Source organism: Drosophila navojoa, chromosome 5 (assembly GCF_054131105.1).
Source record: "Drosophila navojoa isolate 15081-1374.11 chromosome 5, UAZ_NAV_1.0, whole genome shotgun sequence".
In the NCBI taxonomy this organism is placed as follows: domain Eukaryota; kingdom Metazoa; phylum Arthropoda; class Insecta; order Diptera; family Drosophilidae; genus Drosophila; species Drosophila navojoa.
Window position 1 is genome coordinate 8561426 of NC_142893.1, and position 14959 is coordinate 8576384.

A 14959-nucleotide genomic window follows, 5' to 3' on the forward strand; every position below is an offset into this window, starting at 1 on the left:
AGGAACAGTCAAAGCAGGTGAAAGCAAATGAATTTCCTTGAAATGTGCATGTCTGAGCTGAGCTGCAATTCATTAGTACAACTCTTTATAAGGGGTGCACAAACCAATCACTCACACACACACACATACACATAGACACATACACACACACATTCATTCACTCAGTTGCTTTCGTTAACTGTCTGACATTAAACATACGTGTCCAACAAATCAACTAGGTATTTTGGCCACATGTCTGCCACTCTCTCTCTCTCTCTCTCTCTCTTCTTCACTCTCCCTCTCTCCCTCTGTTTATTTGCTGTTCGTGCTAGGTGCTAAACAATTTGCGCTATGGAATTTTTGCTTCAAATTCGTTATGCACACAAATTGTTTTCGTCGAGTTGTCAATCAAATACCAAGCGGCAAAGCATGCCACAGTTTTCACTACTCAAACACATTTGTGTTGCATACTTTGCAGCGCAGCAGCAGCAGCTGCTACTAAAATATGCAATCGTGTTTGTCCATGTGCCAGTGTGTCTATGTGTATGTGTGTGTAGGGTTTTTTTGCTCTGCAACTTTGTAAGCATTTGCTCAATTGCCTTATGCATGTGGCAGTAAAAGAAAGAAAGCAAGCAGAAGTCTTCTCTTTTCATATGGCTCTGAAATGGACACATGAGTGTGCAAGGACTAGAAGGCTCAAGGGATAGAAAAAGCAAGAGACATATTTTTATTTTACTTATTTGATTTATCTCTTAAATATCTTCATATGACAGACTAAATTGTTAATTAAATTAAATTAATTAAGGCTGTGCATGCTATTGACAGCTTTCACTGTTAATAATATAGTTTGATCTTAGCTGATATTGTCCAGTTTTACTACATATTTATTAAGTTCATTCAGAAACACCCACTGCATCAGCCTCTCGGCAAATTCGTTAATTTTCCGAGAAAACATTTCTATCATAGTATCAGGGTCAAATACTCAAGGCTAAGCTCTTTCTATTGTCTTTCGAGGCCTTGCAGCACTCTCAAATTTCAGCTTAATTTATTTCAGGAAATATTTTCGAGAAACCGAAGGACTTTTGTTCTCTTTGTTTGCGAATTCCTAGAACACTGTATGGTATAGCAAGAACAATGCAAACCAAGAATAAGCAGCAGTAATTGGCTTTCAATCAAATAAATGCCTTGATTGGTCAGGTAAGTCTTAATTTCCTATAATTTCTATACAAACTGAATATATTTTAAATTCTTTTTACAGTTTTATTTATTTGTTTTTATTTTTTTAATTATTTTTTTTTTGTAATATTAATTACTTAAATAATTAATTGTTTATTTATTTATTTATCACTTTATTTGTTTTAATTTATTTATTAATTATTTTTATTTATTTTATATATATTTTTATTAATTTTTTATATTTAATTATTAATTTATTTTTACATTAAAAATGCAATGAATACTTCACTCAATTTATATTAATTTCTGCTCTCGATTTTTATTGTTTTTTATTACTTTCGAAACAATTTTAAAGCAAATAAAATGCACATTCATTAATAAATAAATTTCGGCAATTTATTCGACTCAAGTGAGCATGACAGATTCTTAACTCCTAATCCAATTGCTCTCATCGGATTCAAGTTCTTTGGGCATAAATGAGATATTCATATAAATGGAATCAAGGCATAAGCCCGAGCTTAGCTCAGCCTTAAGGCAAACACTGCAGCCATCCATGTCTCGATAATCCTTTAAATTCAACAGCAAATATATTCGTTTGCAGTGGACTTTGAATAATTGATGTCGCAAATGAAGTGCACACTGACCCAAATCATAAATCCAGCATAATTTGAGTGTTTCCATTCATGTTTTGCGAACGATATGCACAAGTATTGGAGTGTATTTCAATTTATTGTGAACTGTGGTGAATTAAATGTGAATGGGTCTGTTAAAGCGAGCCAACAAACAGTCAAGTATTGGTGTTAGCATGTGAGTGATACACGGTTGTTGTTGTTGTTGTTGCTATTGTTGCTATTGTTGTTGATAAGCCATACACAGTGTTTCATGCAATGGCTCATAAATCAAGCCAAAATTCAAATGTTATCAGTATGCGGAATATTCCCAAACTACGTAATAGCCATAGATGTTTCCCTGTGCATGTGTGTGTGTGTTTGATAGATAAGCAAAACGGGCTGCTGCCCAGTAAGCTAACGCGAGTGCCACTGCAGCAGCAGGCATTATACACAGCTTGTTTATAAGGCTCGCTACTCTAACATTGCGTGGTTGTCTATCGTCTGTTTGTCTTAATGCCTGAATGGAAATAAGCAAGACTGTTGCAGCTGCAGGGTGCCAGCGACTGCAAGATACTCGCTCAGCTGGTCAATGAAAACAAAATGCAAGAAAAAAAAACAGAATTGAATATTTTCTATAACATATATAACAAGCTATTTTGTTTGAATTTATTTATTTTTTTTTAAATATTTTTTTGGCTCTGTTGTATTCTTATTAAGTTAATTATAAATTAGCTTCTCTATTATTTTAGCAAAAGATTTTTAACAATTCTAAGCAAAATTTGCTTAAATTAAGTATGCACACAAATACACACACACACACACACCCCAATATACCCTCTACACATGTCGAGCGAGTATATCTACTTGAGTTTCTTCTGCGCTTGCTCGATGGATTAGCTTGCAGTCGATTTGCCATGGAAACGATGCAGTTCCTCACTTTTATAGCTATACAAACAATGTATATAGTCTTATATATATATATTTATTTATACACTGTGCGATAAGAGCAACAGCTATTCGCGCATTGCATTAGCTAATTGCGTGTTGGTAGCAACAAAAATTCGCACTTGCCGAAGGGCTTTTCCCACTGTCATCAAAGTGACGGTTAACCAATGACAAATGCACACAAACACACACACACACACACACACACACAGATACAGATACAGATACAGCTACAGGTACATAGATCTGGTGGCGTATCTAACAATAGACGGCAGCACATTGTAATAATTCTATATAAATATAAATAAGTGCTGCCTATTGCAGGGCGCTGCGACATTATAAATGGCCCGTAGCGCAACAATTGGCCACTAATTCTCGTCACGCCAAGCATGCCGCACAAAACTCCGGGCGCGATTACAACTTACAGCATACTTTTTAAGAATATATAGGCATTTGTATTTATTCAATTGATCAGACTACACCGAAAATAACAAAAAATAAAAGTGTGCACGTGTCTGAGCCAAGTGTTGCGCGGCTGCAAAATTTAAAGTTTTCGTTCTGCATTACCAGGAAAAGCCATAAAAAATAAAACGTATTTTAAACAATTAAATAGAATACACATACGCCATGGTGTCCAAGACTTTGGTAAGTGCATTTAAGTGATTTTCTAAGAAACTTCTTTGACCACAAGGATAATAAAAAATTAATAAATAATATATAAAAATATAAATATATATAAAATCAGGATTAAATCAGGAAAATATAAATATATAATATTTAAAATATAAAAATAAAATAAAAATATAAAATATAACAACAAACATTTGTTTTAAAACAAATCAAACTTTATAAAAATTTATAATTTAATATACATGAAATTAAAAGTAATATATAAAAATATGTTTGTTATAAAATATTAAATATATAGATAATATTCAATCACATCCCTTTAGTTTTGCTTGAATATTAAAGGTCTATAAAGCTTATATATAGAGCTCCGTATTTTATAAAAAAGTTCTACTCTTAACATTATATTGTCTTTATAAATGTATAGAATTACCTCAAGTTTTTCAACAATAAGCTTTAAGTTTATTAAGCTACATACATATAAAAAATAAATACCAATTAAAGAAAAAGTGTTACATTTTTTTACAAATTTTATATAAATAAAAATGATTAATAATAAGAAATTAATTAAGCTGTCAGCTGCAGCAAAACGTGGCAAATTGACACGACATTAAAACCTGATGCAAAAATTGTTTTAGTGGAAACTGTTGAAAACCGATGTGAATAAAAAAAGAGTGGGCTTCCATTTAGGCCTGCTGACACATGAGCTGCAATTGCAAAGGCTTACAGAGGAAGACAAAAAAAAATATATGTGCACATAGACAGAATTGGACGAGTAACAGAAGCTGGCAATATGCAAACAGAAATTGAATTAATGCCAGGCAGGCAGGCAGCAAACGAAATGCTGACCAGTGAAGCATTCTGACATACATATATGCCCTACACACACACAGACACACACACACCCACATATACCCACATACAGATGCAAACTGACGCAGTCAAAATGGATATGGTTAGAAAATTGCAAATTAACAAAAAGCAGGCGTCTAAAGCGCTGGCACAAATTTAGCTGAAAATCCAACATAAAAAGTGTGCAAATGTGTGCATGTGCATGGGCATGTGCATTTGTTGTTTTGCTGCATGCGAATTAGTGTTGCCACTCGACAGTTTGTCCGACAAGCAGGAGCGACCAAAGAAGCAGGCCAAGCACACAAACAAACAAACAACAACAAACACACAGCAAATCAGAGTTGAGCTGAAAGGCAACAACAACAACAACAACAACGGCCACTGACAACTGCAGCACAACAACAAGAGACATAGAAAAAAAAGGGAGAAGCACATAGAAGACAAAAGAGTCAGGCAGCTTCGCCTCTTCTGGCCAAAACAATCCCTTGAATGCTTAACGTGTCAGTCGCCTGCTAAAAAGGCGACGGCTTCTCAGTCAGCTGGGAGCAGGAGACAAACACACAAAAAAAAAAAAAAAGCGAAAAACTACGCAAATTAGACATCAAAAATGCTTTAATGAAAATTCCGCCTGCAGGCATGGCTAACAGGAAAAAAATGGGGGTTGGCTTGCCAATTGGAAGTGCCTGACTAACAAATACCCTGGAGATAGTGCACAGAGCCTTCTAACTTAACATTGAGCTTTGCTTTCACTTTTTCTCTTCTGAAATATGAAAAAAAAAAAAATAAATAAATAAATAAATAAATATTTGTTAGAGTAGTTCATTTAAATATTTAAAAATTTCTTTTTTGTAAATCTTTGAATATTCAATAAATAATCCTATAAGACTTTAATATCGATCGATGGAGCTTTACCTCGTCTTATTATAAAAAAAAAAAATATATTTAAAAATAAATATATAATAAAAATGATTCGTAACACGTTCTAAAATTGGCAAAATTTGTAAAGGATGATAATAATAATATTTATTATACACCTAAAGAGATATAAATAAATATAACAAGAAAAAAGAATAGACAGAGAAAGCATGAATAGGCTCAGATCTACTGAAAAGTCTCTTTTAAATTCTCTTTTTAAATCCACATATAAGTATGTATATATATGTATGTATAAATATTATAACTAGTCCAGTCTAATCAGTATACCCGCAATTCGCACTCGCTCAATGCACTTGAAGGGGATAAAAACTTAAGGGAGACAGTGCGAAAAAAGTTGACAGAAAAATTTCACACCAAAACCCGTTGAAATTGTTTTGCCGACATTTTTGCCGTCGCCGCTGCTGCGAGTGCAATGAACGTTGAAGAAACCGAATAATTAGAGGGCAATGGCTGCATGTAGCATGCAGCATGCAGCATAATTGCCATTGAATATTTCAAATTTTTATTATGTTGGCGGAGCACAGAAAACAGCAACAGCTGCTGCATAAAATGAGAGAAAAAATAGAGAGTGAGAAAAATAAATAAATAAAATAGAGCTCAAACAAATATTGCGGGCAGCCATTGAAACTGTTACAATATGCATGTGTTTATGCGCATATGTCAGGGCACACACACACACACACACACACACACAGAGGCAGCCATTGGCAGCGGTTAGTGAAGCACTTCACCTGACCCAACACACAATTTGCAGCTGCCAAAAAATTGCGGCACTAAATGCCAGACAAAGGCGCAGCATTTAACATTTGCACAACAAGGAAAAAAAATAATAAAAATAATAAAAAGAAGAACGAAACCAAATAATGTTTGAAAAAGCGCACAGAACTCTGCGTATGTTTGTGGCTAGTGTAGCATTTGAATGTGGCATGCAACATCAAGCTGGCCGCAACATGCGCACTGACAAACATAAGCGAGACAAATGGCTGTAGATTATATATCCGCACGGCCATAGCTTAAATGGCCTTTTATGTGTCTGTAATGCTCTGTCGTTAATATAGAAAAAAAAAACCTATTTGTATTGCATTTTTTGTTGTGGTTAAATTGCTTCTATTCATTTAAGCCTATTTGCTAAAGCTTTTATATATAATCAATTGGCTTTCTAGATTGCATTGAATAAGAGATTATAAATTGATTTATTTTTTATATATGAGATTTTTTTTGGCAAAATTTAGCATTAAGCTATATGCTAAAAATCAGAAAAAAATGTTTATGTAATTTAGAAATATAAAAAGAATATATATGTATATATATTTATTTGTATATTTATATATTTGCAATTTATATTTTAAAAATGGATTTAAAAACTGTGAGAAACGAAAAAAAAAGATAAGTAAATAAAATAAAAAAAATTAAAATAAAAAAATAAATAAAAATATATATTTATAAATTAGATAAAAAATATATAAGTATATATATTTATTTACTAATGCAATTAATATTTAGATATTTGATTAAAATTGCAAACACAAAACTAAAAATTTTATTTTTCAATATAAAGTATAATAAAAAAAGGTAAACATTAAAAAAACTACAATAATTCAACTAAATATACATACAACATAAGCCTATTAGATGCTTATAAAAGTCATCTCAAGTCTCACTTTAGATCCCTGTGCAAATCTAAATTAATTAGTAGATTCTTGACACATAGATGGCGCCAGTAAACGTAAATTGTCTACTACTTTAGATGCACTGCAGTTTCTTTTTACATTAGTTCATTTATTATGCACCTGAAGAAAAACAAATAATTTAATATAAAATAAATAATGCAACTGATAAATCGAATCAAATGTTTGGGAATTATAGCTAATTGAGAAAGAGAAAAGGTTCAGTGAAAGTCCTTGAATGCCTTAACGTAATTTAGCTTTGAGCCCAATCAACTGTCAAGTTAAATAGTGAAGGCCAAGTCACACAGTAGAGCTTATTAGAAGAGCTGTGCTATATTTGGTTCCACCTACGCGAAAAGCACAAAAAGACAAACATGAAACCAATACCGAGCGGGAGAGCGACTAGAGACTGTGTGGATGGGAACGAGGGCAAAGGGGGAGATGAAGGAAGAGACTGGCTGGCAAATCAAATAAATTTTTGCAATTAAAAGTTGCACTCGTTCGGAAAAACATTTGTCAACACAAATAAACGTAAATTAAGTTTATTTTGCATTTTCTTTGCGCCAGTCAGCCAGACAGACAGACAAACGGACGGACGGACGGACGGACTGAGAGACAGACTAGGGCTGCTGCTTCTTCTTCTCTGTTCCTCCTCTTGTTGCTGTTGTTTTGTCTGCTTTGCTGTTGTTAGTCCGTTGGTTGCGTTTTTCACGCTTTTTTTTGGTATGTTTGCTAAATAGAAAGAAGCAGAGGAAACTCGAGTGCGAGTGTGTGTGTGTAGGGAGTTGCTTCCGCAGCGTGTAGCTCGCATTTCATGTTGTTTTAATTACTTTCTGATTTATTTAATGGCCAACACACACACGAACACAATTGTAGCTCTTTCTCTCTCTCTCTCTTCCTCTCTCTCTCTTTTAGTTCATTGAGCGTGTGCTACATAATTATTTGCATTGTCACCTGAATTGCGACCTGGCACAAAAACCAAACTAATGGCCGCAATGCTCAAACATGGCCGAGCATAAAATGCAGCAAGCAAAATATTTTCAAAGCTAAATCGCTGGCAAACAGTTTCAAAATTTATTTACATAATTTAAATGCATTGCCCCAGACCGGCCGGGCTAAATTGCGTAGAGCAAACAACAACAATGCAGCCAGAATTAAGCAGCTCTTTTCGCATTTGCGAAATTCCGTTGTTCAGGTAATTTTAATAGCAACTAAACTCGGGCCACACGCACACATACACACAAGGAAACAGAGAGAGTGCGTGTGTGTGTGTGTGGCATTTGGCCATGTTTATTATTTCGAGCGTGCTTGTTAGCTTTGCCATTATAGCTAAACCTGCCACGCCTTTTTTCGAAGGGAGGGGATGAAGTGTAACGAAAATCTCATTCAGCTTGTTGAGGAGAGGGAGAGGGGTATATTGGTGCTCGTGTTGCTGCGCGATCGTCGGTTTGTGATCTCTGACAATTCGTTTCGTGGCTCTTTGGCTGTCCGTCCGGCTCCTGGTATATAAATCTGTTTACCGATTCGTTCATCCGTTCGTCTCTTCGATTCCTTGTCTGTCCGGCTCGTTGTATATCCACCTCTTTGAGCATCCCCTCGTTCATCTGCTCCTTTTTCACAATTAAGTAGTATTCTGCAGTCGTCTCTGCCCGCTTGCAGCACTTTTAGTTGTTTTAACATTTGGCTGGACGAGCATCCAATAAAGGCTTAATTCCACAAACAAAACACTATTCACATTATGTATATGCATGCGAATATATGCATGCATATACATATGTATACATATATGTATGTCTAGTATATTTCGGTGTGTGTTTTTAGAAGAGCAAAAAGTAAATTGCATACTTAAAATTCGACGCATGTTTTCGTTAAAACGCGTTCCACACCAACAACAGCAACAGCAGCAGCAACAACAACAACAATGGGGAAGAGAAAAAAAGGTCACATGAATAATATTCCGTTGCCCATGGCCGAAAATGTTAAACTTCATAATTTATTTGAAATGCGCGACTCGGCAATATTTTGCCTGTTCGCCTGCAATCAGTCGCTTTGTTTACTAAAAAAAAAAAAAACAGAAAGAAGAAGAAGAAAAATACTTGTTTATTATTTATTTTGACACGCATATAATGATTATTTGGTGAACGGCATGACTAGCAGATACCCTGCAGCTATTATGATCATGTTAATTGAGGTGAACTTGCATGTAGATCGAAAGAAAACATTTGCTTTCCTCTCCCTGATGAAGCTCTATAGTTCTTGCTTGATATGTATTTAAATGCAGCTGCTCAGTTGAGCAGTGAAAGTAGAGTAAAATAGAATTTGATTTGGTGCTCCAGCAAGCGAAGACTTTGGCTTAGGATACTGTGTTCGAGATGATCATAAATTGCTCAATGCTCTCCTGAATGTCCACTCAAAGTTAAAGAAACTTATATGAGGTTGCCTATTGGCTACTGAATAAATAGTTGTCATAAATATATAAGGTATTCCCCATTCAAGTCAGCTGCCAGTCAAAGATAATTAAAGCCTTCTATCTAGTTATTCTGAATAATTTTGCACTTAGCAAGATGACTGCCTTATAGCATACACTTCCATTCCATCCCAGCTTCGGCTTACAGTGCACTCATTTAGCATTTGCATTTGGTTTAGTCGGAGTCAGTAAGATGCAGTGGGAAAAGTTTTGTTGTGGTTGCCAGGACAATTATAATGCTAATTAAGTGCAGCTGTGCAATTCCCAACTTTATGGCATATAGTTAATTAAAAAACAAAATAAAAGGTAAATAAGCAACAACAACAGCAAACTAACTGTAGTAGAGAAAATCTCGCTCCCTCCCTCTCTCTCCCTCCCTCTCTCTCTCTCTCTCTCTCTCTCTCTTTGCCAAATGCATATTAATAAATCCGAAATGTGCATGCTTGAAAAATTAATTGGAATGCAAATATGTTCGCATACAAAGTGCTGCAATTTAATTGCATGCTCTGCGCGGGCTTCTGCCCGCAAATCAATTAAATATGTGCATGTGTGTGTGTGTGTGTCCCTCGTCTGTACAATTACAAAACTAATGCCATTTAATTAAGTTCACACGTGCCACAATTAAATCTTCAACACTAATTGATGAACATGTGTGCGAATGCAAGTCCAATCGTCGCAATTTTTAAGCAAAGTACCCGAAAACCAAAAAAAAAATAGGAAAAAAAAAAGAAACTGAAACAAGATTGGTTTGAGCAGCGCAAAGAAGAACCCAAAAATTTCTCACGTAGCTGGGCAAAGGCAAACAAATAAACGAGTGGGCCAGGTAGAGCAACAACAACAACGACAACCAGAAGTGGAAACGAAAAAAGTTACTGAAATCGTGTTAGGAAATCATAAACAGTTTTTTTCCCCTACATCTCCCCCTTTTCCTACCTCTTATCGCTGTCTTCAGCTTGTATCCTTTTTGTATTACACACACACACACACACACAAACGCATAGTGAAAATGTCTTGACCATGTATGTTGATGTGCTTGGCTTGGCTTCCCTTTTTGATGCTCATTGAACATGAGATTTTGGGGGGTATATTGGTTTTGCTTATTGTTTAGTACAAGACAGATTGCAGATATATATATATATATATATATATATATATATAAAACTATGTGGTGGGCATATATATTATAAATATGTATTTATATAGATATATATATATATATATTTTTTTTTTGTCAGCGTGAAGAGTTAAATTTAGCCTGGCTTCGCAAAAAAAAAAAAAAAAAAAAAAAAAAAAAAAAAAAAAAATACTAAAAATATTAATGTTTTAAATATTAGTATTTATATATTTAAATTAATTATATTATATTTAAATTTTTAATATAAGTAATTATTTTTTTTAAATATTAATATATGCTAAAAATTATAAATGTGTTTTGTCATATTTAGCTGTCATTATTATTATTTATATTTTAAAAATATTATCAACAAATATAATTTAAGCAATTCATCAATTAATTTCCTATAGTAAAGCATATAAAAGCTGCCCAAGAACAGCCCAAGCTGAGTCTAAGCTGAGTCTAAGCTGTGCCGAAGCTAAGCCCAAGCTAAACCAAAGCTAAAACCAAGATAAATTCTAGCTAAACCCAAGCTAAACTCAAGCTAAACTCAAGCTAAACCCAAGATAAATTCAAGCTAAGCCCAAGCTAAACCCAAGCTAAACTCAAGATAACTTCAAGCTAAACTCAAGCTGTACCCAAGCTAAAACCAAGCTAAAACCAAGCTAAACTCAAGCTAAACCCAAGCTGAGCTCACCTTTATATAGCTCAGGGTATCTTCAAGTCCATCAATTCCGACTAAAGCTCTTTAACTTGTTTCTAGCTTGATTATCTGAGTGTGTGTGTGTGTGTATTAGCTGTGTGTCCTTTAGCCCTTGCCACTTGGCGCTCGTTCTGGTTTTTGTTGCCGGCGCTTGCATATTTGGCACGTTTACGCCTTGACCGGCCGCTGCCTAAGTGGGCGTGTCGAGCGTGTGTTTTTCGCTGCTTTTGTTGAATTATGGCTATTTGCTTAGCCCGAGCCCCAGTCCGGCCGAAAATTCGAAAATTATTTAGCAAATTAACACGCTGACAAGTCAACTGTATTGAGGCGAACGTGCGCACGGGAGAGAGCCTGGCGCTCGCTCGTGAGTTATGTGACCAGATTGCCAAAATTTATGTATTCCATGCAGTTTTGCCTTCATCTTAACTAATAAACACAACACGCACAGCATTTACAGCAGCAGCAGCAACAAGAACAACAGCAACAACAGCACTTGGACACCTGAAGAGCCGGACCTTAAGTATGCGCAACATGCGAGACCATTAAACTAAATTCTTTCATTGTTTTCTCACACACACACACACTTAGTCTTCCTCTCTCTGTCTCTCTCTCTCTCTCTCTCTCTCTCTCTCTCTCTCTCTCTCTCTCTCTTTCACTTTCTCTCTCTATTATTTTTGTATACATTTGCTGGCGTAACTCGTGGTCTGACTCCCATTTGCACCTGACCACAGCCACACATACATACATACATATTGTAGTTGCAATTTGTTGTGACTAAGCATTTATTGTTCAACTGTGAGAACATCTTAAATACTTTTTTACAGGGTATACAGAATGGGAAGTAGTGGTAGCTGGCATATATAGAGATTAATATAAGAGAAAAATTAAATATACCTATATTATTTAAGGTATGAAACAGAAAGAGATGGAAGAAAACAGAATAGAGAGAGATAGACAAAGAGAACGGCAAAAGGAAAGTGTGCAGAGACAGAGAATCTGAGGGAGAGAGTGAGTGACAAAGAGAGAGAGAGAGAATGCCAGGTAGAGATTGCGATTGTGATATGAAGGGAGATAGATAGGAGATACCAAGAAAAGACAAGATCTCAAGAGAACAAACAGAAATTGAGACAGAGAGAGAGGTAGAGTAGGATTGAAAGAGAGAGAGAGAGAGAAAGAGAGAGTGAAAGATTGTAAGAGTGTGAGTGAGAGAGAGGTAGCCAGAGAAGTAGAGCTGTTAAAAGTGCTCCTGGTAAGAGGTTTACTTATTGATTAATCAGACGAAAAAATAATTGAAATAAAATATAATTTATATGTATATCTCATTTTCCCTTTTAACTGAATATTTAAATGAACTCAACGTCCACATAATAATATACATATTTAGCAGAGAAAAGTTGAGTCAGGCTACAATCTAAAGGTCATCTGAAAGTTAAGCATTGCCGTAAAGTTAGTTTGCTGAGCGTAGTTAGCAGACCGCAGCACAGATGCCACAGCACTTGGACTATATTGTTAGTTTCAGTTGTTGTTGTGATAGTACAACTTAATATAGTGTGTGAGTGTGTGTGTGTGTATATGTTAGCTAAATGTCTTGTTAAGGCCCGGCTTAAACACAGTTGCCCGATTCGAGTTCAGTGGAGTTCAGCATGTAAATCCCTGCCCAAGTCTTAAGCTGGCTCCGACGTGTTTGTTTTGTCTCGCATTGTCGAATATACGAATAAACAGGCGGGGGTAAATGCAATTGCATTAATTTCAGTAAATAATACGTGGAGGACGGCAAACAAACGGCAAATGGAATAATGAGATTCCTTCATTTTTTTATGAAGTTAATTAAAAAATTTGTATGTCCAGCAGCAGAATGCAGGGGGCGAGGGGGCAGTCAGCCCGTTATTAAAGGCAAATGAGGATGCCAGTGGCAACTTTTGGTTCGAAATTCTGCCGCTGCCGCTGCCGCTGCCGCTGCTGCTGCTGCTGCTGTCAGGCCACGCCTCAAGTATGCACTTGGCATAATTTGTGCAGCAGCCAGAAACTTGCCACAGGCTCGTATATCAGACAGCAGGCGACGCTGACTTCGACAAGTGTACGAAAAAAAAAAAGTATATAGATATACATATATATATCAGAGTGTCTGTGTGTGTGTGTGTGTGTGTGTGTGCCAATGGCAACGAGGTCAACGACAGTGCCAAATGCTGGGCACTCAAATTGGGGATTTGGCCGGCGCGCATATTGCGCCCAGCACTTTGTGGATAATAAAACAATTAAAACGTCAAAAAAAAAAAAAAAAAAAAAAAATGAAAAAAATGTGAATTTAAAATATAGAGGCGAGAACACGCCTTGCATTGCCTGCCAAATGAATTGGAATACGAAATGGAAATGTGAAATGGAAATGGAAAATGTTAGAAAATGCAGCAACTGCTGCTGCTGCCGCTGCCTCTGCTGCTGCTGCCTCTGCCTCTGCTGCTGCTGCTGCTGGACAAACCACATTTTGCATGCATGCCAGCCCCACAGCCAGACAGCCAGCTAGCTAACCGGGGGCGTATACTTAATCAAAACCAAAACAGAGGCACGCCGGGTGGCCCGAAGGCACGAGCTTGGCCCTTACACAGAGCGTTTAATTGGAATTTATGGTTGACATTCGACAGCCGCAGCTTGCAGTTTAGCCTCGACTCGACTTCGACTCGGCTCAGCTCAGTATCTGTGCTTTGGCAATGTTTTCAATTAGTTATGTAAATTTAATAAGCAACAAGGAGTGGCCGTTGAGCATTTGCGTTTCGACGCCCTTTGAACTAAATATTCGCTAGATTCAAATGGCGCATTACGTCATTTGTGATGCTCGAATGCGCACTTGAGTGACGTTATCCGTTGAAAGTTTAACACGCGCCAACACACACACAAATACAACCACACACAGAGAGATAAAGGGAGATAGAGAGAGAGAGCGTCTGTGTTAAGGCTAAGGTTACTTCGCGGCATGCCAAGGCAGCTGGATGCTGTACATATTTCATAATCATTAGAGAACCGCCTTAACCCATGCCATTTCGGTACGTGTCACTAGGCGCCAGCGCGAAATGTGAAGCAAACTTGCGTATATTAAAAAACTTGTCTCGAAACAGAGAATTTCGCTTGGCCTCCACTGGCACTGGAAGCGTGCCCTCCATGCTGCGTGGAGGGAAACTATGTGAAGTGTACGAGGAATTGCCCACTTTAATTGGTTTATTTTAGACTGTCTTAGTGCTGAATTAAAATATATTTAAATATTTATTTAAGTAGTTACTATATAAATAAACAACTGAATAGATATTTTTTATATATTCACTTTGAATTATAAATTAAATATTAATATGTTTAGGAATTCTTAAAGCTAGGCAAATATATTTAAATATTTATTAAAATAAATAATTTAATTTAAATAAATAATTATAAACTGATATTTATAAAGTATAAAATATTTATTTATTTATTTATTAATTTACAAAAAAAAAAAAAAATTTTTATAAAATTTAAATCTTAAAATTAGGTAATCTTGTTGCTGCATTAAAATAAAATTTTATTTCATTTTTATAATTTATAATTAATTAATTTCTAAAAACAGTGCTCTGTAAAATATATATTCTGAATTTTTCATGCACTCTCGACATACCCCATATACATAACGAAAGTAGCAAAATATTTAAAAAGAAAAATCAGTAAAAACCACAAATCATTCATATTTGATAACTCCAATGAACTCGAACCGAAATGTTTGTGAAAATGCAATGAAAAACAAACGAAAATGGGCTTTTCACAGCTTTAAAAGTTGTTAGCAATGTGAGCTGATTGTATATTGTTTCATTCAACATAAATGTGTATGTATATTCATGAATATACAACAAAATATGGCTTATT

General features: G+C 35.5%; 1 protein-coding gene across 1 annotated transcript in view; it reads left to right on the forward strand.

The window, feature by feature from the left end:
- The first annotated feature begins 2838 nt into the window (after nucleotides 1–2838).
- Nucleotides 2839–14959, forward strand: part of LOC108654957 (uncharacterized) — a 41688-nt gene continuing 29567 nt past the window's right edge. Inside the window, exon 1 of the mRNA XM_018106582.3 lies at nucleotides 2839–3356. Within this exon, the coding sequence (XP_017962071.1) occupies nucleotides 3339–3356 (18 nt within the window). The 5' untranslated portion in view covers nucleotides 2839–3338. The remainder of the gene's footprint in view (nucleotides 3357–14959) is intronic.